The sequence below is a fragment of the Pan paniscus genome, chromosome 2, assembly GCF_029289425.2.
Source record: "Pan paniscus chromosome 2, NHGRI_mPanPan1-v2.0_pri, whole genome shotgun sequence".
Taxonomy (NCBI): domain Eukaryota; kingdom Metazoa; phylum Chordata; class Mammalia; order Primates; family Hominidae; genus Pan; species Pan paniscus.
Window position 1 is genome coordinate 52,678,533 of NC_085926.1, and position 24,143 is coordinate 52,702,675.

The 24,143-nt window shown below is 44.4% G+C and overlaps 4 protein-coding genes and 4 non-coding genes across 62 annotated transcripts in view; 6 read left to right on the plus strand and 2 right to left on the minus strand.

Moving 5' to 3' along the window:
• PBRM1 (polybromo 1) overlaps window positions 1–1,047 on the minus strand; it is a 139,352-nt gene extending 138,305 nt beyond the window's left edge. For 21 of the 50 annotated variants that reach the window (XM_055110025.1, XM_034956640.2, XM_034956616.2 and 18 more), the window contains exon 1: window positions 836–955. The gene's annotated coding sequence lies outside the window, so the exon portion shown is untranslated. Of the gene's footprint in view, window positions 1–835 lie in introns of all 50 variants that reach the window. The other 29 variants (XM_057301822.2, XM_057301797.2, XM_057301818.2 and 26 more) reach the window with 4 other exon arrangements.
• Window positions 862–9,584, plus strand: GNL3 (G protein nucleolar 3). 2 transcript variants are annotated; one of them, XM_003818752.6, is made up of 15 exons: window positions 862–1,192; window positions 1,858–1,916; window positions 2,314–2,451; window positions 2,570–2,683; window positions 3,176–3,259; window positions 4,141–4,273; window positions 5,657–5,769; window positions 6,010–6,136; window positions 6,607–6,694; window positions 7,950–8,124; window positions 8,270–8,412; window positions 8,491–8,627; window positions 8,715–8,890; window positions 9,120–9,186; window positions 9,281–9,584. In XM_003818752.6, exons 1-15 carry the CDS (start codon window positions 1,180–1,182, stop codon window positions 9,361–9,363), a joined length of 1,650 nt encoding a protein of 549 aa, XP_003818800.1. In that variant the 5' UTR covers window positions 862–1,179; the 3' UTR covers window positions 9,364–9,584. The 2 variants fall into 2 exon arrangements, with proteins under 2 accessions (XP_003818800.1, XP_063458503.1); XM_063602433.1 differs by lacking the exon at window positions 862–1,192 and adding an exon at window positions 1,271–1,289.
• LOC112439466 (small nucleolar RNA SNORD19) lies at window positions 4,315–4,382 on the plus strand. The gene has a single exon (XR_003027743.1). It is a non-coding gene; the product is annotated as a small nucleolar RNA SNORD19 (small nucleolar RNA).
• Window positions 5,809–5,892, plus strand: LOC112439477 (small nucleolar RNA SNORD19B). The gene has a single exon (XR_003027752.1). It is a non-coding gene; the product is annotated as a small nucleolar RNA SNORD19B (small nucleolar RNA).
• LOC112439467 (small nucleolar RNA SNORD19) lies at window positions 6,443–6,518 on the plus strand. Its single transcript, XR_003027744.1, has one exon. It is a non-coding gene; the product is annotated as a small nucleolar RNA SNORD19 (small nucleolar RNA).
• LOC112439469 (small nucleolar RNA SNORD69) lies at window positions 7,814–7,890 on the plus strand. Its single transcript, XR_003027746.1, has one exon. It is a non-coding gene; the product is annotated as a small nucleolar RNA SNORD69 (small nucleolar RNA).
• On the minus strand, window positions 9,577–21,249 carry GLT8D1 (glycosyltransferase 8 domain containing 1). 5 transcript variants are annotated; one of them, XM_063602434.1, is made up of 11 exons: window positions 20,639–21,249; window positions 18,975–19,104; window positions 15,616–15,667; window positions 15,433–15,531; window positions 12,881–13,094; window positions 11,618–11,735; window positions 11,311–11,395; window positions 11,005–11,117; window positions 10,496–10,662; window positions 10,269–10,381; window positions 9,577–10,118 (listed from the first exon to the last, which is right to left on the minus strand). In XM_063602434.1, exons 3-11 carry the CDS (start codon window positions 15,629–15,631, stop codon window positions 9,928–9,930), a joined length of 1,116 nt encoding a protein of 371 aa, XP_063458504.1. In that variant the 5' UTR covers window positions 15,632–15,667; window positions 18,975–19,104; window positions 20,639–21,249; the 3' UTR covers window positions 9,577–9,927. The 5 variants fall into 5 exon arrangements, with proteins under 5 accessions (XP_063458504.1, XP_008970364.1, XP_008970363.1 ...); XM_008972116.5 differs by lacking the exon at window positions 18,975–19,104 and adding an exon at window positions 19,916–20,140 and having other exon boundaries at window positions 20,639–20,983; XM_008972115.5 differs by lacking the exon at window positions 18,975–19,104 and adding an exon at window positions 19,916–20,144 and having other exon boundaries at window positions 20,639–20,962.
• On the plus strand, window positions 21,031–23,355 carry SPCS1 (signal peptidase complex subunit 1). The gene is made up of 4 exons (XM_003818757.6): window positions 21,031–21,474; window positions 21,836–21,895; window positions 21,985–22,071; window positions 22,874–23,355. The coding sequence occupies exons 1-4, from the start codon at window positions 21,031–21,033 to the stop codon at window positions 22,997–22,999; spliced, it is 717 nt and encodes a 238-aa protein (XP_003818805.2). The 3' UTR covers window positions 23,000–23,355.
• Window positions 23,356–24,143: the final 788 nt, after the last annotated feature.

The window sequence follows — 24,143 nt, forward strand, 5'->3', positions numbered from 1 at the left end:
TAATAAAGCAAAAATTATGCTACTCTTTTATGTGCATGAGTCCAATTTGCACTTTTTGGGGAAAAGCACATAGCCAAATGGAGAAAAAAATAATACCTAAAATTATTTGTCAAGAATCCTAATGTGTTGGAAAGTAAGTTAATTAAAACATTTTACCCCAACATACGCTTCTATAATTACTGTAAGAATTTCTATATCCACTATACCGTGTACTTATTTTTCAGGACTTTTTCTATATTTTTGCAACTCTTTCTTCCCCTTTAAATTAAAACTTATTATAATAACAAAACTGTGCTTCCCCAAACCAAGAAATATACACAGTTCCCAAAATCCCGGATTCTTTGTGGTGTTGAGATGAGAAGCTGAAATATCTGGCCTCTACTATAAATACAAGTCCCATTGATTAAAATACCCGGAAAAAATACGGAAAGAAAATCACTAAGAGTTTGTGTCGAACCGTCAAGAAACAACAACAAAAAAAAGAGGCCCTGAGCAACGGAGGAAATGAAGGACTTTCCCGACCTGTCACTGGTATTGGGGACTGAGGGAAACGTTGACAGCTTTGAAGCTGCCCCGCGACGAGCGGGAAAGAGGAGCGCGGGGAGTTTCCGACCCGTAGTGCGCCTTTGTCCCTGCCGGCAGGTGCGACAAGGCTACTGGGCCCATCCGGAGGCCAGCCGCCGCGCCCCGCCCAACCCCGCGCGCCCAGCCCGACCGGCGCGTCCCCACGGCCGGGGCGGGGCTTCCGCCGCGGCTCCCGCCCGCCCGGGCCCACACAAAGGCCCGGCAGCTGACCAAGGGGGAGCGGCCCCACCCGCCCTGGGCCCGGCCTTACCCAGCCGCTCCGCCGCCTGCAGCCCCGGCCGCGGTCACCGACCGCCGCGCCCCGCCCCGTGGCCGCCACGGCTGCTGCTATTGCTCCTCCGGCCGCGGCCGCTGCCGTCGCTTCGGCACCCGCCGCCCTCACCTCCCTTACCCCTCCCGGTGCCGCCGCAAAACCAGTCCCGCGGCCGCCAAGCGATCCCTGCTCCGCGCGACACTGCGTGCCCGCGCACGCAGAGAGGCGGTGACGCACTTTACGGCGGCAGCGTAAGTGCGTGACGCTCGTCAGTGGCTTCAGTTCACACGTGGCGCCAGCGGAGGCAGGTTGCGGTGCTTGTGCTTCCTTCTACAGCCAACATGAAAAGGCCTAGTAAGTGGGGTCGGGAGGCGGGCGTGGAGGGACCCACGTCTGGAAGTTGCTGCAGCCACCACGACGCTCTTCTACGGCTACGGCTTTGTCTCTGCTGGTATGGGGGTGGGAGCCTACGCGTAGGCCTTGGCCCTATTTCCTGGTAGAACCGAGAGTTGGAAGTCCCTACGGCGATCATGTTAACCGCGCGGGCTCATTCTGCGGAACGAAGCTGGGCAGAGGGTGGGGAAGACTAGGCTAGATTTTCCCCTAAGGAAGCAGCGTCTGAGCCAGGTTTGAGGCCCAATATTTTCTTTCCGTGGCCACGTGCAGACTGGCCCAGGTGAGAGCTGAGAATCGCCTCCCAGACTCAGTGTTCCTCTCCTGCCTTATGATTCGTGCTGTTTGACACGAAGTGCCTGTCGTTTTGGGTCTCATACGCCGTTGTGTATGATCCCATTCTAATATTGTGAGGGTAGGTGCAGGGAATTTTGACTCCATTCTGGATCTACTGAATTTAATTCTCTGGGATTTGAAAGTAGCATGTATGTTTGCATTAGGCATTTCGCATTAGACTTAACGTTAGGTTTGGTAGCCAATAACACAAGAAAAGGATATAACTCTATAGTGCGTTAACCCAGAACTAATCATTTGGGTTAACAGATTTGTGATGTGTTTCTTTGTAGAGTTAAAGAAAGCAAGTAAACGCATGACCTGCCATAAGCGGTATAAAATCCAAAAAAAGGTAAGTGTAGTGCTTGAGAGAGCTATACCAAACACATTGCTAAACTGATTTTGCCCTGTTCCTTTGCGGGAAAGTCTGGGTTAATGTGATTTGGTTTTGGGAAATGGCATTGACTGACCATGGGCACAAGCTCTTAGGCATCAGGAGTGCAGTGATTTGGTGATAAGTCTCTAAATTTGTTCAGCATGTTAATCTCTGCATAGAGAGCCTTCTAGTTACAATTTACTGCTGTTTTATACTTACATATGCATTACTTTGTAAGATTCCAATTAAAGCTCCATTTTCCTAGGACATTTTATAGGCATAACTAAATTGCAGCCAGATTGGTTTCTCACTTGAATTCTGCTTAAGTATAAAGATATTTTTGTAAGCAGACAAAATCTCTTTATTTTAATAGGTTCGAGAACATCATCGAAAATTAAGGAAGGAGGCTAAAAAGCGGGGTCACAAGAAGCCTAGGAAAGACCCAGGAGTTCCAAACAGTGCTCCCTTTAAGGAGGCTCTTCTTAGGGAAGCTGAGCTAAGGAAAGAGAGGGTAAGTTACGTTAGCCAGAATTTTCATTGAGTGGTGTAGTGTGTTATGTGTGATATTTTTCAGAGTAAGGTAACAACACTAGTCACTGGTTCACCTATTTCCCTTATGGCTCTGACAGCTTGAAGAACTAAAACAGCAGCAGAAACTTGACAGGCAGAAGGAACTAGAAAAGAAAAGAAAACTTGAAACTAATCCTGATATTAAGCCATCAAATGTGGAACCTATGGAAAAGGTATGATTAGGTCTCTTTATGAATGAGAGATCAGGGGTTTTGATTTTGGTTTTTTTGCTTGGGCCTGAGTGCAGTGGCACAATCACAGCTCACTGCAACCTGGACCACCCAGGCTCAAGCAGTCTTACCACCTCAGTCTCCAAGTAGCTGGGACTGCAGAAGCACACCATCACGCCTGGCTAATTTTTTTAGCAGACACGGGCTTTCACTATATTGCCAAGACTGGTCTCAAGTGATCCACCCAACTCAGCCTCCCGAAGTTTCTGGTATTACAGGTGTGGGCTGTTGTGCCTGGCTGAGAGATGAGTTCTGATGCAGAAATAAAAGCACATCCACAGGCTGCTGAGCTTCTTGGGAGGAAGACAACTGAGTTCAGATTCCATCTTACCTATTTAACAACTGCAAGTGCTGCTACTCAGCTGTGGAAAATGGAGTTAGAGGTTACAGTTGCTCTACTTCTAATTTTGTGTTATTTCCCCCTTTATCCTCTAGGAGTTTGGGCTTTGCAAAACTGAGAACAAAGCCAAGTCGGGCAAACAGAATTCAAAGAAGCTGTACTGCCAAGAACTTAAAAAGGTATCTTAGCCTAGGTCAGTGTCTGACAGTGGTAATGAGGTTTAAAAGACTCAAGTCATTTTTTTTTTAACCTTTTAAGATCAAGGGTGCATGTGCAGGTTTGTTATATGGGTAAACTTGCGTCATGGGGGTTTGTTGTACAGATTATTTCATCACCCAGGTATTAAGCCTAGTACGACATTAGTTATCTTTCCTGATCATCTCCCTCCTCCCACCTTTTCACCAACAAATCATTTTGTGACTCGACTCTAGCTTATGCTGTTTAATGCCTTTCCTGCTATGTTTACCTGACGGAAATAGTTTCTTTGGTTCTAAATATTTGCACAAAACTGGTTCTGCCTGTAAGCATGATTTACAACATTAAAAAAAAACGTTGACATAGTGTTGAGATTGAGAAAGGTACATTGGAGTAAGCAGTGTCAGGCTAAGAGTCTTTAAAGTACTCTGTTGAAACCTAAGTGAAGGAGGACAACTTGGTGTAGTTGCTCTCCAGCACTCCCATCCCCAACATCCATTTTCCCAAGCTCACTCCCCCATGGATAGAACCTGACTGCCCCTCAGCAACTTTTGGCAAGGCCAGAAGGACCTATCAAACTATATAATTCACTATGGGAGGATTCAGACAGGGATATTTGCATTTTTGAAATCCATCTTGATCAGAGACTGCTGAGCAAGCCTATGTTTTACTTTCCTGTGTGAGAAATGATGAGGGTCAACATTCTTCATACCAAAGTGAAGACATGAGATCCAACTCTGAGCTCACCCTGTTGCTAAATGGATAATGCCAGTACTCTCTTGTGGAAGGTATTACCAGAGCAAGGGATGTAGTTCTGATCATTTTCTCCTTGATAATGTAGTTCTGGTCATTTTTTCCTTGATAGGTGATTGAAGCCTCCGATGTTGTCCTAGAGGTGTTGGATGCCAGAGATCCTCTTGGTTGCAGATGTCCTCAGGTAGAAGAGGCCATTGTCCAGAGTGGACAGAAAAAGCTGGTACTTATATTAAATAAATCAGGTGAGTAAAGAGGGTACCCTTTGTCTTCTGTGTACATGGGTGAGGTACGAGGAAACAGTCTGATAGTCACTGAAGACTGATTAGATCCAACTCTGATCTCAGCAAAGCCAGAGTACGTGCACTTTGCCAGAGACAGTGCTAGGCAGTGGGGAGCCAGGTGACTTTTACAACTGACTCAACTGGTTTCTACTATTCTTTTGCCATTCAGTATTTACCATCTTTTAAATAAAGAGTGTAAGCTGCTATACCCAGCTTATTGTGCAGTATATTTCATCTAGGAAGTGATGACAGTGTGACAAATTCCCCACACCTACACAATGTCGGGTATTAGTTCAAGAGTGAAATAAATTGGAACGTATGTGACAAAATATTTAAATGAAATGCATAATTATGCATCTGAGTTTGAGCAGCAGGAACAAGAAAACCCAGAACAGAGAATTACAAAGCAGAAAATGGGAATGAGATCTAAAATTGTTGTTGGGGTTAAGAAACAATTGGCTGCTTGGGAGGCTGAAGTGGGCACATCACTTGAGGCCAGGAGTTCGAGAAAAGCCTGGCCGACACGGCGAAACCCCATCTCTACTAAAATACAAATATTAGCCGGGCATGATAATGGGCACTTGTAGTCCCAGCTACTCGGAAGGCTGAGGCAGGAGAATTGCTTGAACCCGGGAGGCGGAGGTTGCAGTGAGCCGATACTGTGCCACTGCACTCCAGCCTGGGCAACAACACTCCGTCTCAAAAAAAAATGAAGAAACAATTGGCTGCTAGCTAAAGGTAAATTCTGGAAACATAGCTCTAGGGTTAGTAGGGTTGTAATCCAGACGTTGAGTCTGTCCTGAAGTTTTCAAGTGAGCAATACAAGGGGAATTGAAATAGAGAAGTGCAGATGCTGAGCTCTGTTAAGATACGGGCAGTATGGTAGGGGAGCTTACCCTGCCCTGATTTTCTAGTTAAATCCTTTTGAAAGGACTGGGAAAATGTAAACCAGAGTAAAATCTATAGTTGCCAGATTTTGCAAATGCATCTCAACAAAATAGCCAAATTGGAGCAAATGTCTTTTTTTTTCTTTTTGAGATGGAGGCTTGCTCTATCACCCAGGCTGGAGTGCAGTGGCGCCATCTCAGCTCACTGCAAGCTCCACCTCCCGGGTTCACGCCATTCTCCTGCCTCAGCCTCCCGAGTAGCTGGGACTACAGGTGCCCACCACCACGCCCAGCTAATTTTTTTGTATTTTTAGTAGAGACGGGGTTTTATCGTGTTAGCCAGGATGGTCTTGATCTCCTGAACTCGTGATCCGCCTGTCTCGGCCTCCCAAAGTGCTGGGATTACAGGCGTGAGCCACCGTGCCTGGCCGCAAATGTCATTTCTAATTCCTATCAGATCTGGTACCAAAGGAGAATTTGGAGAGCTGGCTAAATTATTTGAAGAAAGAATTGCCAACAGTGGTGTTCAGAGCCTCAACAAAACCAAAGGATAAAGGGAAGATAACCAAGGTATCCTTTATTAGTGGTAAGAAATGTGATTCTTTCAGATTTTGGTTGAAATATGATGAGTGTACAAAATCTTGATTTAAGTAAATGAAAAATTACAAGATCCAACTCTGATTTCAGCCAGAGATCATCTGAAAGGCAATGTAGTTATCTTAAGAGCTGGGCTCTGGAGCCTGATTGCTTGGGGTTTGTTGAAATTTATCAGGTAAGTTGCCAGAATAATTCAACTATTTGGAATTTTAGCGTGTGAAGGCAAAGAAGAATGCTGCTCCATTCAGAAGTGAAGTCTGCTTTGGGAAAGAGGGCCTTTGGAAACTTCTTGGAGGTTTTCAGGAGACTTGCAGCAAAGCCATTCGGGTTGGAGTAATTGGTGAGTTTCAGTTCATTACTTTTTACTTTTTAAGTGTTGAAATAGTTAAGAAGTTTAGCCAGCTCTCCAAGTGCCCAAGCAGCAGTGTATGGAGTTGTTGTCAAGTAAAAGGCTCACTCAAATACTAGCTTCTTGCTTATACCTTACTGAAAGCACATAACCACACACAATTTAAAGAAAAAAACTTACACAACTGCTGCCAGATTCAGGTTTTTTGTTGGGACTGATTACTGTAGGAAGCTGGTTTCTAAAAGTTCTTGGTTTGTTTGAATTTATAGTATTTTCCTGCCTTTGCATTACTTGTGCAAGAAATGAAGAAACTAAAATTGGTCTTAGTATTGAAGTGAAGACACTGAGATCCAACTCTGATCTTGCCCTAAACATCAGGGAAATGGAAAATTAGGCAGTGAAAATTTCATAAGTGCCAACATATAATGCTTTTTATATCTGGATTTCCCATTTATTTGTAGGTTTCCCAAATGTGGGGAAAAGCAGCATTATCAATAGCTTAAAACAAGAACAGATGTGTAATGTTGGTGTATCCATGGGGCTTACAAGGTAAATGGAGGTGTCCATAATTGTAATATTATAGTGACACACTATTTTATTTTGGTTATCTCAAGGAAGGTGTTTTGTTTTTTTTTTTTTTTTTTTTGGAGACAGTTTCACTCTTGTTCCCAGGCTGGAGTGCAATGGCACAATCTCGTCTCACTGCAACCTCCACCTCTCAGGTTCAAGTGATTCTCCTGCCTCAGCCTCCCGAGTAGCTGGGATTACAGGCATGTGCCCCCACGCCCGGCTAATTTTGTATTTTTAGTAGAGACGGGTTTCTCCATGTTGGTTAGGCTGGTCTCAAACTCCTGACTTCAGCTGATCTGCCCACCTCGGCCTCCCAAAGTGCTGGGGTTACAGGCCAACCACCGCGCCCGGCCTATTTTTATTTTTTAAAGCTTTTGGTGAAAGAAGAGATTTAAGCCAGTGCTAGAACTGATTGGAGTGGGACAGCTGCCCACAATTTAGTTTGAAAGACAAGTTCAGCAGATAGATTGAGAGAGAGGAAAGCTCCCTCAGAGGAAGTGATGTTTGAACCTGGCCTTGAGAAATTAATAGAAATTTGCCAGATAGAAGTCTGCCACCACACCTGGCTAGTTTTTGTATTTTTAGTAGAGATGGGGTTTCACTGTTGGCCAGGCTAGTCTCAAACTCCTAGCCTTAAGTCATCCACCCGCCTAGGCCTCACAAAGTGTTGGGATTACACTTGTGTTGGGTGGCATGAGCCACTGTGCCTGGCCAACTTTTAGATTTTTTTTTTTTTTTTTTTTTTTGGAGATGGAGTCTGTCTCCCAGGCTGGAGTACAGTGGTGCTATCTTGGCTCACTGCAACCTCAGCCTCCTGAGTAGCTGGGATCAAAGGCACCCCGCTAATTTTTGTATTTTTAGTAGAGACAGGGCTTTCATCATGTTGGCCAGGCTGGTCTCAAACTCCTGACCTCAGGTGATCCACCCATATCGGCCTCCCAAAGTGCTGGGATTACAGGCGTGAGCCACCGCGCCCAGCCAGAAGGTGGCATATTTATAGCAAAGGAAATAGCATGTGTTTTGGTTGATGTAAATATATAAGCTATAACGTAGTGTTTCTCTTTAGAACAGTCGGGTATGCTGTTACAGTTTTAGATAAATGTGAAGCAAATGATGATAAACTGGATCTGACTGACTGTGCTGAGTCTGTTCAATCCAACCCTGAGCTTCATGTTCTGTCTCTTACCCTCCAAATAGACCAATGCCCCCATCAATTCCATCGCTCTTCTTTCAGGAGCATGCAAGTCGTCCCCTTGGACAAACAGATCACAATCATAGATAGTCCGAGCTTCATCGTATCTCCACTTAATTCCTCCTCTGCGCTTGCTCTGCGAAGTCCAGCAAGTATTGAAGTAGTAAAACCGATGGAGGCTGCCAGTGCCATCCTTTCCCAGGCTGATGCTCGACAGGTAAAAGGACCCCTTCTCATTAGCTCCTTGGAGCCATCTTCTTTCATCATAAGCATTTTGAGTAGAAAAATTTTGGAAGTGTTTTAAAGTACTGGCATGTCAGATGAAGGACAGCTCCTTTGTTTGTTTTTTTTTTTTTTTTAAGGTAGTACTGAAATATACTGTCCCAGGCTACAGGAATTCTCTGGAATTTTTTACTATGCTTGCTCAGAGAAGAGGTATGCACCAAAAAGGTGGAATCCCAAATGTTGAAGGTGCTGCCAAACTGCTGTGGTCTGAGTGGACAGGGTAAGCTTTCTTTTCTGTTGGCATTTTGGTGACCACTAGAATAAACCTTCTTTTGACACATCTTATTTTTAATATCAGTGCCTCATTAGCTTACTATTGCCATCCCCCTACATCTTGGACTCCTCCTCCATATTTTAATGAGAGTGTTGTGGTAGACATGAAAAGCGGCTTCAATCTGGAAGAACTGGAAAAGAACAATGCACAGAGCATAAGAGGTGAGAATTGTGTGTCGCTGCTGTCTTCATCAGCTGACAGGCCAGTGGAGCTCTTACCTGTTTACATGGGCTTGCTTTCTTTCCCAGCCATCAAGGGCCCTCATTTGGCCAATAGCATCCTTTTCCAGTCTTCCGGTCTGACAAATGGAATAATAGAAGAAAAGGACATACATGAAGAATTGCCAAAACGGAAAGAAAGGAAGCAGGAGGAGAGAGAGGATGACAAAGACAGTGACCAGGAAATTGTTGATGAAGAAGTTGATGTAAGTGTGTCCTCCATGAGTTAAAACTGAAGTGAGTTTTCTAGCATTATAATACATAATGGAAGGAACTGAAGACAGGAAATATTTGAGGCTTGTGATCCATTAGCCTTAATTTTGCACATCCCGTTATATGTACCTCCAAAGAGTTAATTTTTCAGGTACATAACTACTTGGATTAAATGAGCAGACAAGGGCTGCTAATCCAGCACTATTTTTCTTTGTCACACAGGAAAACAGCTCAGGCATGTTTGCTGCAGAAGAGACGGGGGAGGCACTGTCTGAGGAGACTACAGCAGGTGAGGCAGGCAAAAGGGGTTCTAACGAAGCAGCATGGTATAGAATCACTTTTACTTTTTGAAAATAAAATCTCTTTATTTTCCTGCAATATAGGTGAACAGTCTACAAGGTCTTTTATCTTGGATAAAATCATTGAAGAGGATGATGCTTATGACTTCAGTACAGATTATGTGTAACAGAACAATGGCTTTTTATGATTTTTTTTTAACATTTTAAGCAGACTGCTAAACTGTTCTCTGTATAAGTTATGGTATGCATGAGCTGTGTAAATTTTGTGAATATGTATTATATTAAAACCAGGCAACTTGGAATCCCCAAATTCTGTAAAAAGACAATTCATCTCATTGTGAGTGGAAGTAGTTATCTGGAATAAAAAAAGAAGATACCTATTGAAAAATGTAAGTTTTATTTACAGATCAGGCCACAGGTTACAAAATTAAAACCAACAGCAGTTTTGAATTATCTGTACCAGCTAGCTGAACTAGCCATATCAGTTCTTCTTTCCAGTCATTCAGCATTGTAGTAAGAAAACACTTGGTAAGGCAGATGGAGACATATTTATAGTCTATAGTCTGTCTGGGAAGCTGACTGCCAGACAGGGCAGTTTGTCATCTTTACCTAGCTGACACATCTTTTTCCATGGCTTGCTACTGATAGGCATTGAAGCCTAGCAACTGTTACTTCCCACACATGCTATCTTCCAGGACTTCCTGAGAAATGCTTACAGTTCAAATTCTGTTTCACTTTATGTTTGAGATCTCGGTATATCTTCGGATTAGGTTGAATTTGCCTGTTGGGTCTGGAATATACCATTTTTCCCAAACATCAGTATATGAAGCAGTCCTTCCCCATGGCTTAAAATGTCCATTCCAATGGAGTAACTTGGCAGCCTTTACAAACTGAGGTGAATATCGTTTTCCAGCACTGGAACCTTATATTTGAGACAAAAATAGCCACATCATTGCGCCATGTAAAATTGTGCAGAAAACTTAAGGGAAACAAAGAATATACCCCATCCCTAAGGATAGTTCTTTAGATACCAATTCTTTACTAGCTTATGCCACTGGTTAATTCTACTTACCAAGGTGGCGGACATTCCACATAGGATCGATGGTAGAGTGCTGTTGATAAAATACGATAAGCAGAGGAGGTGTTGTGATGCTACCAGCCAGGGTTCTGCTATACAGTCCCTCTCTTGGTGGGACAGAAAACAAATGTTTGTTAGTGAAAAGTACTAACTCCTGTTAGTCAAGACTCTAGGAATTGAAATACAACAGTTTTTCACAGCTAGGCCAGTTACATACTTACTCTACATTGAGTTTCATCCATTTTTCCAGTTGGTTAGTTATATTCTGTCGTTTCCATTCCGTCAGGTTTGCAACAAAAACTCCAGGATTAAATGAGCAAGTGCTGGCTTTCATGGAAAGCTTACGAATTCTTTCCTTTTTATAGTCAAGATAGCCAATGTAATTGTACTAAAAACACAAATAGGATATATGTACTTACTGCTTCAAACAGAATAGATACAATTTTATAGCCAGTAGAGAGAAGAGCTGTTAAACTATGACTTCTTCAGATTAGAAAATAGATATTTGAAATTCCAAGTTAGAATAGGAACCTAGATGTTGACATAATAAACCAGATGTTCAAGAACAATTAGGCTGTCAAGTCCATGAAGAAGTCTACAGAAAAGCAGGCTTGAGTTTTGGGATGAAATTATTGGGGAGTGTAAATTGCAGCAAAAGAGTTCCCTGAATTTGCAACCTCTTCCCATTAAACAATATTGTAGGAAGAGGGGTGTTTGGTAAGCAATTTACCTGGTTTCCTGCTCCACGGATGACAACTTTAGTAGAGGCTGAATCACAATCTTCTGAAAATGCAGCTGCATGTCCTGGCTTCAGTGCTGTATTGTAAAGGGCAAGAATATCACCTGAAATAGACAAGATGTTAAGATTTACATTTCAGTTGCCTTGAGAGTTCCCTGTTACTCCCACTTCTCCCTATGGTGACCTTTTATAGAAGACCATAAATAAACCACTACAGCCCACTGTAGCCCATTGTTTTATTTAGCAATTGTACCCAATCTGGGTGGAGAACAGCACTCATGGTGACATTTTTGATACCTTGCACAATTACATCATCATCCATGTATATGGCCTTCTTTGCGCTGGGAACCAGAATTGGCAAGTAGAACCTTGCAAAGGTTAACTGGAAAAGGAAAGAATAATTGGCATAGGATACCGCACTAGCTGTGCTTTTATTTACACAGAAACTCCTAGGATGCTTTCAGTACCCATTCAGGAGAAGAAAGGACTCTTAGAACCACCCAGGCTTGGTCCCCAGGAAACTACTTGCACTATACCCACAGATACCCAGGTATTCCATTATTTCCTAATACTCCAAGTGCAAAAAAGGATGCATGGAACTCACAGGTTTCATGGATTCCCCCTGGTCAGGATCCTCCTTTACTTTTCCTTCCAAAAGTTTAGGGTCAAAATTGACAATTTTGTATCTGATGCTTTTCAGGGAATCACTGTTGAGCCAGGACCTGATGAAGATAAAACACTACATTTTAGTTTCAAATAATGTCTCCAAACCAATGAGGGAATAATGCAAAAGAAACCCTATGGACCAAATAGGTGTTTTCAAGCTCCTTTTATCTCTGAGCTTTGGTTTCCTCGTCTGAAGTGAGGGTAATTCCCACCAAAGTCCCTCCCTGAATTAAGATTGTATGGTAATTATCTTCTAACGCTAAAACTACTCTAGAAAAACTATAGAATTAAGAACATTTCATCACCACCTGGACTATCCAACTCTTAACCCTCTAAATACACTGGTGAAGAAAAGGAGTCAAAGTGACGGTACCAACAGAGTAATCTCTTATCTACAGACTGACTTCTTAATTCACTGTGGTGACCCTAATTCCACCACTCAAGTCTGAGGCACTACCTGTAAGAAAAAACTGTTTGCTAAAGGAGTACTGCACATTTTTTCTAGGTCAGTTTCAAATCAGTGTTTTGTGGCTACTTAGTGTTATTTCTGTAGTCTATTTTTATACAGCTTCTGTTTCTGTATTTTAAATGGGTTCAGAATTTACAGCTTTAAAAACTAAATATGAACCATGGAGAGGGCCACAAGGACCAAAATGTTTTAGAAATTTGACAACTGGTTAATTTGTTAGACCAACAAATTTGGAGTAAGTTTTATAAGTCTTGTTCATTTTCAAAACGGATTGGACTATCCAAGTTTCCCCAGATCACTCTGGGCCAGGATTTCGATCAGGATCTGTGATCAGCATCACAACACTACCTTGCCATTGTTGCTAAGTCCCTTCCCACTCTAGACCAGAACTGCTCCGAGCATGTCCATGAAATAAGGAACTTGTGACTTGTAAATCAACATTTACTGCTCCCTTCACTGAGAAAGTATTATCAAAACACCATCAGGTGGGGTTAACAGTTCAGAGTGACAGCTGACTTACTTCCTGGCATGAGCTCCTTGTATCACTTCTCCCATTATGGGGATATGCTCATAATACAGTCCTAAAAAAAATATGTCATTTGTACAGTTTATCAGTGGTATAATTTCAATTGTATAAAACAACATACAAACCACAGAAAAACAGATCCTGGATTGGCAGCTGGCCTGCTCTAAATCATCCTCTAGAAGCAGAATCACATAAGCAGAGCTCACCGGAGATGGTCTGCTGTATTGTTGAGAGTAACAATGTAGAAAATCACATTGGAGCGAGTGTTGTGCTGAATGCTGTTTATAGCTGCAATGGCCCCCCCAAGCCTGTCTTCAGATGCAGCGATGACCACAGGAATCTCCTCTTGTCTCCCATCTACTGCATGTCGGAGAGCATTTGGGACAAAGTCTATAGGTTGAGGCCCCACAATTCCTGAATCTGAAAACACAAGGAAGGCACTGTGATTACAATCTCATGGGCTTTTGATATAGAGTCCAAGACATGGAAAAAGGGAAGGTAAGGATTATGGTACTGATCTACCTCATTTCTCCCCCATTAAACTGAAGCATAGAGCCCTGAAACTTTCCCTGTATGTAAATAAGCTTTTGGAAAAGTGGAGGAAGCATTTTTTAAAATACACTGACAGCACTTTGATACACTACTGGTAGGAAAATAACAGAACCTGTTAGAATGTATTATGGCAATTTGTATCAAGAGTTTCCTAAGGACAAAATCTGAAATATAATCAAAAGAAAGAATTTTATTTAAATTGTGAAAACTTAGCAGCAAACTAAATCAATGTTTTTCAAGTCACGAATCACAAGTAGGCATGAAACCAACTGAGTGAGTCACAATCAATTTATACAGAAAAAGTTTCTGGATTGCAATAGAAAACTGAAGTAGAGGCCGGGCATGGTGGGTCACGCCTGTAATCCCAGCACTTTGGGAGGCTGAGGCAGGTGGATCACTTGAGGTCAGGAGTTTGAGACCAGCCTGACCAACATGGTGAAACCTCATCTCTACTAAAAATACAAAATGAGCCAGGTGTAGTGGTGAACACCTGTAATCCCAGCTACTTGGGAGACTGAGGCAGGAGAATCGCTTGAACTCGGGAGGTGGAGGTTGCAGTGAGCCGAGACTGTACCACTGCACTCCAGCCTGGGCAGCAATAGGAAAACTCCATCTCAAAAAAAAAAAAAGAAAACTGAATTAGAATACCAAAGAAAATATAGTGTATCACACAAGGAAACTGCAATTACTGTCCTGTATGCATTCTTGCCTTTCTTTTTTTTTTTTTTTTATTCCTCATTGAACCCTGGTATTTACTATGTGCCAGGCAATATCTAGGCACTGGGGTTACAGCCATGAATAAAACATCCCTAACTTTCTGAGGATAGACAGCCAATAAGCAAATACACATGTATGTACATGTGCTACATGTAATGTATTTCCTATTGTAGGGCTGCCATCAAAAAGTCTGAAAGCTGTTGTACCAAAAGATGTTATCCTGTGGAAACAAATTAATAGACATTAAGATTATGTATGAAGAGTTTCTACCATCACAGTGACATACTTATGATATACAGAAAAACATGTCATGTACAGTTTATGTATAGTACAATCTCAACTGTACACAAAAAAAGATGTGTAGGAAAAAACTGGAAGGTACTAAGCCAAAATTGTAAATGAAATCATTCAACCAACTAATATTTATTGAACAGCTAGTATCAGCCATCATCCATAGGCACAGAAGATAAAACAGTACACAAATTGCCTTCATGGAGCTTAAATACTGTTGTCTCTTTTTTTTTTTTCTTGAGACAAAGACTCATTCTGTCACCAGGCTGGAGTGCGGTGGCGTGATCTTGGCTCACTGCAACCTCCGCCTCCTGGGTTCAAGCGATTCTCCTGCCTCAGCCTCCCGAGTAGCTGGGACTACAGGCGCACACCACCACGCCCAGCTAATTTTTGTATTTTTAGTAGAGACGGGGTTTCACCATGTTGGCCAGGCTGGTCTTGTACTCCTGACCTTGTGATCTGCCCACCTCAGCCTCCCAAAGTGCTGAGATGGTCTCGATCTCTTGACCTTGTGAGACGCCCGCCTCGGCCTACCAAAGTTTTGGGATTACAGGCATGAGCCACTGCTCCCGGCCGCTGTTCTCTTTTTTATAAACTCTCCTACCAGGAACATGCATTACTTTATATGTATCATACATATATACACGTGATAAAACATGCTATCAGAGCACTCCGTGAAAGTCAGGGGAAAGCTATTACAGTCTCTCACTCTGGTCAGCTATGGTGGGTGGCAATCCAAAAATGATTTTTGACAAACACTCAAGCCTCAAACATTTCTCAATACCAAGGGAGAACAGTATGAACGACTAATTCAATATACTGTGCAATATATTATACAACACAGTGATTTTTAAAAATCACTTGACAAACTTTTATTGCTACAGTCCCACTGATGTAGCTGCACAGCTGAAGGAAAGTAACTAGACTGACACTCTAGTGACTAGAGCAGGCATCAAACACCAAGGACACTGGTATGCCCTCACTTTCTGAAGCCCTGTCCTGCTGACATGTGAACAGATGGCAGCCCTCAGAGGCTCTCCTAAGGCCTCTGATTTGGTGAAAAGGAATATTCTGTCAGATCAAACCCTTAACAAACAACTGCTAGTACTACCGGAAGAAGAACAACTTAGGATGTGTGACACAGAGAATACCAGGTCCGCAACAGATTCTAAGGCATTATTAGTAAGTGCTCCCATACCTGTAACCTCATTCCTTAACAAACTGCTCAAGCTGAGGAAGTTATGGTGCAAAACCAGTAAGAAGAGAGCAACAGCGAGGACCAAGATGATGATGTTTACTGAAATAGATAGGGAAAACCTATGTTATACCTCTTTATCTTTGATCAGGTATAAAAACAACTTAACTTGTAGAAAGAGCATACCTTTACGGAATGACATCTTTTTCTTCTGTCATATAAATATTAGTTTTTAACCCTACAAAACAAAAACAAGCCCCCAAAGTCAGTAAGCACATGAGAAGGGACATCAAAATGCCCTAACGCTTTTTTTTTTTTTTTTAATTCAGGAAGAAACAAGAGGCATATACAGTATTCTGCCAGAAACTCATTTTGAATTCACAGTTCCCAAGAACCCAATTTGGGATCTGAAATTTTTGTGGTACTCATTAATAAAAAACTTAAAAATAAGTTGGAGAAACAGCCTTAGCCTTGTACATTATACATCACAAGATGAAAAGCAAAAGAAACATTTAAGAATTAAGTTTCAGCCAGGCAGGGTGGCTCATGCCTATAATCCCAGCACTTTGGGAGGCCGAGTGGGGTGGATCATGAGGTCAGGAGTTCAAGACCAGCCTGGCCAAGATGGTGAAACCTCGTCTCTACTAAAAACTGCAAAAAAAATTAGCCAGGTGCAGTGGCAGGGGCCTGTAATCCCAGCTGCTCAGGAGGCTGAGGCAGGAGAATCGCTTGAACCTGGGCAACAGAGGTTGCAGTGAGCCGAGATCATGCCGTTGCACTCCAGCCTGGGCGACAGAGTGAGACTCTGTCTTTAAAATAAAAAATTACATAACATAACATAATTAAGTTTCTACTTAAAATTCCTAAAGTAGACATGGATTCACGTTGTCTATGACCAAGTAACCTGAGGTCTTAGCCTCATCAGTAAAAACATGCCTGTTCAGAGTTGTATCCCATTCACCTTTAACATGAGTGTCCTCAGAGAAAAGAATATTATCCAAATTCACTTGACAAACCCACAGCAGAGAAAAAGCTACAAAAATTCACAAAATCCAATCGATATCAAAAGTGTGGAGTACATTTCTAGCCACTGTAACTAGCAAAAAAAAAAAAGGCTTATTTTAGTTTATTATTTTTTGAAACGGAGTCTCGTTCTGTCGTCCAGGCTGGAGTGCAGCGGCATGATCTCAGCTCACTGCAACCTCTGCCTCCCGCATTCAAGCGATTCTCCCGCCTCAGCCTTCCCAATAGTTGGGATTACAGGTGTGCGCCACCACGCCCAGCTAATTTTTGTATTTTTAGTAGAGATGGGTTTCACCATGTTGGCCAGACTGGTCTCGAACTCCTGACTTCGTGATCTGCCCACCTCAGCCTCCCAAAGTGCTGAGATTACAGGCGTGAGCCACCACGCCCGGCCAAAAAAACATTTAAGGTGCTATTCTCAAAAATCATCTCTGTTAGCTAGCTATTCATCTCTTAAGAAGGTGGTGTCTAATTGTCACAATGTCCTGGTTGGTCCTCCTCAGCTCATCTGACCTTCACTTTTTCAAAACAATTCAGTGGAAACAAGATAGTAGGTGGAACTAAATTTATTTAAAAAATAAATTCCTTCAACAAGCTCTGGATAAAATGTTTCCTTAAAGACATTTTACCAACTAAGATATCGTGAACCTACCTTTTAACCCTTTCTTACTTCATCTTCACCCATAGTAGTACCCAACACTTACATAAGGCTATTAATTTTACAAAGCACTTTCAAACATAGCGTATTGCAATGCAAGTTAGTTCATTTGTTTTTTTAGACAGGGTCTCACCATGTTGCCCAGGCTGGCCTCTAACTCCTAGGCTCAAGCAAGCCTCCTGCCTCAGCCTCCCAAGTAGCAGGGACTACAGACAAAGTAAGTTTGAATTAACTTCATCCTGGGAAAATTGTGTGCCTACCAGGCACTTAATTTCTCAAGGCCTTTGTAAAGAAGAGAAATATATTGAAAAACTGTTTAAAAAATTGGGGGCTGGGCATTGTGGCTCATGCCTATAATCCCAAAATGAAAACAACAAGGCTAACGCGGGCAGATCACCTGAGCTGAAGAGTTCAAGACCAGCCTGGGTAACATTGTGAAAGCTCATCTCTACAAAACATACAAAAATTAGCCAGGCATGGTGACGTGCATCTGTAGTCCCAAGCATTTGGGAGGCTAAGGCAGGAGGATCACCTGAGCCAGGGAGGTCAAGGCTGCAGTAAGCCATATTCATGCCACTGCACTCCAGCCTGGGTGACAAAGCGACACCCTGTCTCAAAAAAATTAAAAAAAGCAATAAAAACTGGGGATCAGCCAGGCACTGTGGCTGATACCCATAATCCCAACTATTCAGGTGGCTGGGGTGGGAGGCTGCCTGAGCCCAGGAGTTCCAGACCAGCCTGAGCAACATAGTATGACCATCCCCCAACCCCATATCTAAAAAAAATTTCTTTTTAAAAATGGGATCACAGGCCAGATTACAAATTAGGGGGAAAATACACATCTTTCTTTCTTTCCTTTTTTTTTTTTTTTTCGAGACAGAGTCTGGCTCTGTCAGCCAGGCTGCAGTGCAGTGGTGCCGTCTTGGCTCACTGCAACCTCTGCCTCTCAGATTCAAGCAATTCTTGTGCCTCAACCTCCCGAGTAGCAGGGACTACAGGTGTGTGCCACCACGCCCAGCTAATTTTAATAGAGAGAGGGTTTCACCATGTTGGCCAGGCTGGTCTCGAACTCCTGACCTCAGGTGATCCACCTGCCTCGGCCTTCCAAAGTGCTGGGATTACAGGCCTGAGCCACCAGGCCCAGTCCACACACACCTTTCCAAAGCAGTATATATGAAGTACAATGTGTCAGTGAACTTCTTCTCATATACATCAGGGCGCCGTGGCTCACGTCTGTAATCCCAGCACTTTGGGAGGCCAAGGCAGGTGGATCAAGAGGTCAGGAGTTCGAGACCAGCCTGTCCAAGATGGTGAAACCCCATCTCTACTAAAAATACAAAAAATTAGCCAGGCATGGTGGCAGGTGCCTGTAATCCCAGCTATTCGAGAGGCTGAGGCAAGAGAATCCCTTGAACCCGGGAGGCGGAGGTTGCAGTGAGCTGAGACCGTGCCACTGCACTCCAGCCTGGGCAACAGAGTAAGACTCTGTCTCAAAAAAAAAAAAAAGAGAGAAGTATATACATCAGTATATATCCTAAGTCATATGCCTCTATCACATTATGGGCTGACCTTATCTACAGAAGCTGGCAGAGGGGAGCTGTTCGGACAAAGCCCCAACATCTGCCTGCGATGAGGCAAGTTCCACCACCACTGAGAAAACAATCTTGCACTCAAATAAATCCCACTTAATTAATGGTACAAGAGATAATGTTTTTAGTTTCTTGACTTCCAGTTAACAGTTACGGGATCAAGAGGCACACTTGGCTGGAAACAAGAAAAACACAATTCTATCAAGTATCTGACATACTTAAGTAGACTGGCAAGGCAGAAACCAGTTGCTCCTAAAACTTCCACAGTTACCTACATGCAAAACGCCAGTTATCATGGAGTACGTCTAATCCATATTGTCTTTCCTGGGGCTATTCCTGGTAAGAGAGCTTTCCTGATCTGGTTAGAAGGAATTCTCAAAACGAAATTGCACACAGACGCTGGATCTGTAATAGTTAACTACATTTTCGTAAGAGTATATAATTGTGTACAATTTGATTAGCAACACAGTTGGTCCTCAGTATCAGTCGGGGATTGGCTCCAGGACTCCCCATGTATACAAAAATTCACGGATGCTCAAGTCCCTTATGTAAAATGGCATATTACAGTCAGCCCTCTGTATCTGTAATTTCAATCCGTGGTTGGTTGAATCCAAGGATACAAAACCGTGGATACAAAAAAAAAAAAAAAAAAAAAAAAAAAAAAAGACCACACTGGCCGGGCGCGGTGGCTCATGCCTGTAATCCCAGCACTTTGGAAGGCCGAGCTGGGTGGATCACTTGAGGTCAGGCGTTTGAGACTAGTCTGGCCAACACAGTGAAACCCCGTCTCCACTAAAAACACAAAAATTAGCCGGGCGTGGTGGCGCATGCCTGTAATCCCAGCTACTCGGAAGGCTGAGGTAGAACAATCCCTTGAACCCAGGAGGCGGAGGTTGCAGTGAGCCGCGATCCCACCACTGCACTCCAGCCTGGGCAACAGAGCGAGTCTTCGCCTCAAAAAAAAAAAAAAAAAAAAGACCACACAGAGATATATCTATTTATACACACAACAGAAAGTCTCTTCAAACACACCAAGAAATACAGAGCATGAGAAGGAAACAGGAATAAACTCTTGCCCATCCCTCTTTCTGCCTTCTACACGTCCTGAGTCCTTCTGAGGTCAGAAAAGTGTCAAACGTGTCTGCATTTTACTGTTTAGTCTCTGCCACGTGCAAGGATGAAAGGGCACTGAGGATATACAAACACTTTCTCCTACCCTTTCATCTGGCTGGCTCCTACTTGGCATTCAGAGGTCAAGGTAGCCTCCTCCAAACTCCACGTTGAGCTGCACCTCCCCTGAGCTCCCACATCTGGGCCTCCCTCTCCCAGGGCTAATCCAGCTGTCATGTATTTCTGGCATGATGTGGCTGTCTCCCTTGACACGCTCTGGGCTCTTCCAAGGCAACAGCCTGGTCTTGATAACAACCGTGTCCTCGGTCTGCTGTCTGGCACAAACAAGGTGCCGTGAATATTTGCTGGTTGCATGAATGAGGACAGCAGTCCCACCCTGTCCCGGGAGTGCCTAGAATTCCACTGTTTGTGGCCAACCCAGAATACATAACCTGGGGGCCGGAGAGCCAGCGGGGACCCAGAGGCCCGGGTTCCTCAGAACGGTTTCTCTCCAAAACGTGGGCATCCCACCTGGCTGACGGTAACGGAGGAGGGTCTAAGATTTAGAGATACACCAGCCTTGAAAGAGAGGTTGAGTGAACCTTTGGCTGGCCTCTATTGGGAGGGCCCAGCCTGGGTCTGTGAGGGTCAGTAAAGCCGGCCAGAATGTGAGAGGGCTGAGTTCGGGAGCCCCCAGATGAGGGACTTTCTACGCGGATGAGAGGGACAGCCGAGCACCAGGGTCCCCTCTCCAAGGGAATTCTCTCTGTTGTGGATGCCGCCTAGGGTAGCCCCCCTAAATTCCAAGGGTCAGTAGGGCCCCCCTTACACTTTGAAGTGATCGGAAAGTGATGTGACGCTCCGGGGATCCCGCCAGGCTCAGAGATACCCCTGGTTAGGGCTCCGACAAGTCGTTCCCCTCAAAGGCTCGCCGCGGCCGCCCTTACTGCAGGCGATGGAGGAGATGCGGATGCAGCCCGCGCCCCGACCCGCCCTGCCAGCTCAGCGCCCGCGCCGCAGGCCCCGGAGCCCAGCCCGTTGTCTGGCCGCCCGCGTTCCCTGCACGCTGGGCCGAGCCCACTTGCCCTCTAGCTCCGTGGCAGTCGCGCAGCCCCACAACGCCCAGCCAGCCCGCAGCGGTAACCGCTAGAGCGTCGCGCCAAGCAGGCGCCGCGGGGCAGCCCTGCCGCCGGGGTCCTCGCAGGGAAAAAGGCCGTCGCCATGGAGACGCGGGGGCGCCGGCGGCCGTTGGGCCGCGCAAGTACTGTCAAGGACAGTTTTCGGGACGGGGGACGCGGCTCCAGGCACCCAACAGCACTGACGGCGAACACTGCACGGGCGCGCGATGCCTCGACAAGGCGGCCGCCGCCACCACCTCAGCTGCCCTCGCGGACAGCACGCCACGGCAAAAGCGCACGTCGCCTAGCGATGGCGCGGGGCGGGGACACGGGCTGTACCGGCCCGTCGGAGACTTCCGCTTCCGGGGCCGCCGCCATCGCTCTCCCGGGCTTAGAAGGCCCGGCTGCTGATGCGCAGTGTCAGACCTCAGCCCTCACGGTCCTTAAGTCTCGGTCGCCCTCGCCTCGCAGCCTGCCACCCGCGCTCAGCTGCCCGCCTCCTCAGCCAGCCATGCTGGAGCATCTGAGCTCGTTGCCCACGCAGATGGTGAGGGCGCAACCCGGGGACCTCTGCACGCCGTTCTTGTGCCTGGCAGCTTCGAAGCCCATGTTGGAGCACCGACCCGGTGCTGCGCTGTTCCGGGCCCGGATGGTTACCCTCCACCCTCTTTCCCGAATTGCCTCCTGGGTCCCCTTCTCTTCTACTCCGCGAGAATCTCCTGTCCATTCTCCGTGAGGGTGTTTCAGTTCCTCACGGGAAGCCCAGAATTTCATATCTTGCCCAGGCCCTTAGGAGAGCGGGAGACCCTGATGTTGGGGTTACCCTGTGCCAGAGTTGTGAGGTCAGGGCAGGAATTGTATCTTCTCGGCGGTGGAACCAATTCTTTTTTTCCTCTGCTTCACCCCAGGATTACAAGGGCCAGAAGCTAGCTGAACAGATGTTTCAGGGAATTATTCTTTTTTCTGCAGTAAGTATTGGTTTTACATTTAATCTCCGCCCCCGCCTCCCTCCCAACCCTCAGTTTGAGTGTGTTTAATATACTTCATTTGTCTCTAGATAGTTGGATTTATCTACGGGTACGTGGCTGAACAGTTCGGGTGGACTGTCTATATAGTTATGGCCGGATTTGCTTTTTCATGTTTGGTAAGAAATTTGTGGGTGTTAGTGGCAACTTGGGTTTTGTGAGTCGGGTTGGTTTGGTTAGACCTACTCAGTAGTGAGACCCAAAGCCAACGTTTCCCTCATCCTTCCAAACAGCGTTTCCCTTTGCTATCATTGGAAAAGTAGAATGCCAAAATAGTGTCAGATGGTGCGAACTATATAAAAGGACACAGCTTATTTCCTTTGGCAGCTACTCTAGGTAATAATCTTAAGGTCAAAGCCAGCAGGAGTTTTCATGGTGCTCACATTGTCCCCTCACCTTTTATTTATTTATTTAAATTTTTTGAGACGGAGTTTCACTCTTGTTGCCCAGGCTGCAGTGCACTGGGGCGATTTCGGCTCACTGCACCTTCTGCCTCCCGGGTTTAATAGAGTCTCCTGCCTCAGCCTCCCGAGTAGCTGTGACTACAGGCGCCCACCCCCACACCCAGCTAATTTTTGTGTTTTTAGTAAAGACAGGGTTTCACTGTGTTGGCCAGGCTGGTCTCAAGCAATCCGCCCACCTTGGCCTCCCAAAGTGCTTGGATTACAGGGGAGAGCCACCACGCCTAGCCCCCACCTTTCTTTTAGGTCTTAAAGCCATTTGTATAGGCAGTGAGCCTGTTCCCATCATCTTACAGTATTTTGCATGGATGGTGGCACAGAGCCTTTATAGGAATATGGATTTTTTTTTTGTTTTTTTGTTCCCTCAGCATAGGAGTCATTTGGGAACCTGGCATTATACGTAATGATTTTTTAAACTTTTAATAGCTATAATTTATGCATTTCCTCTTTTCTGGCCCAGCTGACACTTCCTCCATGGCCCATCTATCGCCGGCATCCTCTCAAGTGGTTACCTGTTCAAGAATCAAGCACAGACGACAAGAAACCAGGGGAAAGAAAAATTAAGAGGCATGCTAAAAATAATTGAGGTTTTCATGATTCAGCACCTGCTTTTGTTTCTGTGAGATGAGCTAAATTGCTTTCATACCCCAGATAAGAGCTAAAACCACCTAATGCTTTTATGGCACAGCTGTGTATAGATTTAGTTCTCTTTATACTTCATTTCTAGCCCAGTTGGGTTTTGATTTATATAAGTAGTTTAGACCTTCTCTTCATAATCTTGCTCTGAGATGGGGAACAGAACACACAAGTATGCAGTTTCTTTCAGGTGTAAATAATGAAAAATAAATGCCTCATAAATGATAGTACAATGTAACTATCAAAGTTTTATAATTCATTATGAGTTAACCATTTTAATGTTTCCAATTAAACCTCATAGTGCAAGTTCTTTGTCTAAAGGGTCTTCTGTTCATTATTCTGCAAGGAAGATAATTAATAAAAGCCTAAGTTAGAAGTTCGTGGTTCTGGCCAGGTGCAGTGGCTCTCACCTATAACCCCAGCACTTGGGGAGGCTAAGGCAGGAGGATGACTTGAGCCCAGGAGTTTGGGACATTTCATGGTATGTAATTAATAGTTGTCATTAGAACATTAGTTCCATGAGAACGGGGACTTTGTTTTGCTCACTGCTGTCTACCCAGTACATAGAAGAGTACACGATGCATTGTTAAGTACTTAAGATTTACTGAATGAGAACTGCATTGTACAATATGGTGCCACTAGACACGTCTATTTAATTAAAATACAAAACTCTAAAACTAGCCATGATTCAAAGGTTCAATAGCTATATGTGACTAGTGGCTACCATATAAAACATTTCCATCACAAAGTTCCATTTATCAGATCTTATATAGAACCTTGAATAAAATTTAATAGACAAGTGATGTTGTATTTAACATTTCACCTTTATTGAATGCCTATAAGGCCATTTGAATAACGGATCATGTACAAAGCAACAGGAAAAAAAAACTGCAAGCAGTAAAGGTTGTGCAGGTGATATTCAGTAACACTGCAGTGTAGCCAGAGCAAGGACATAAAACTTCCTTAGCTTTGTAAGTCTGTGGAAATCAAAACTTCTAAAAGAGAAAACCAAAATCAGAATTACTGACACTTTAGGCCAGGCATGGTGCCTCAAGCCTGTAATCCCAGCATTTAGGGAGGCCAAGGCAGGCAGA

Coding starts and splice junctions, on each gene's coding strand:
- GNL3 (XM_003818752.6), top strand. Junction 2,452..2,569: donor CTGAGCTAAGGAAAGAGAGG/GTAAGTTACGTT, acceptor TGGCTCTGACAG/CTTGAAGAACTAAAACAGCA. Junction 8,628..8,714: donor CAATGCACAGAGCATAAGAG/GTGAGAATTGTG, acceptor TTTCTTTCCCAG/CCATCAAGGGCCCTCATTTG.
- GLT8D1 (XM_063602434.1), bottom strand. Junction 11,736..12,880: donor AATACAGCAGACCATCTCCG/GTGAGCTCTGCT, acceptor TATCTTCATCAG/GTCCTGGCTCAACAGTGATT. Junction 10,119..10,268: donor GTGGAATGTCCGCCACCTTG/GTAAGTAGAATT, acceptor CTCAAATATAAG/GTTCCAGTGCTGGAAAACGA.
- SPCS1 (XM_003818757.6), top strand. CDS start 21,031: ATGGAGACGCGGGGGCGCCGGCGGCCGTTGGGCCGCGCAAGTACTGTC. Junction 21,896..21,984: donor GAATTATTCTTTTTTCTGCA/GTAAGTATTGGT, acceptor ATTTGTCTCTAG/ATAGTTGGATTTATCTACGG. Junction 22,072..22,873: donor GATTTGCTTTTTCATGTTTG/GTAAGAAATTTG, acceptor TTTCTGGCCCAG/CTGACACTTCCTCCATGGCC.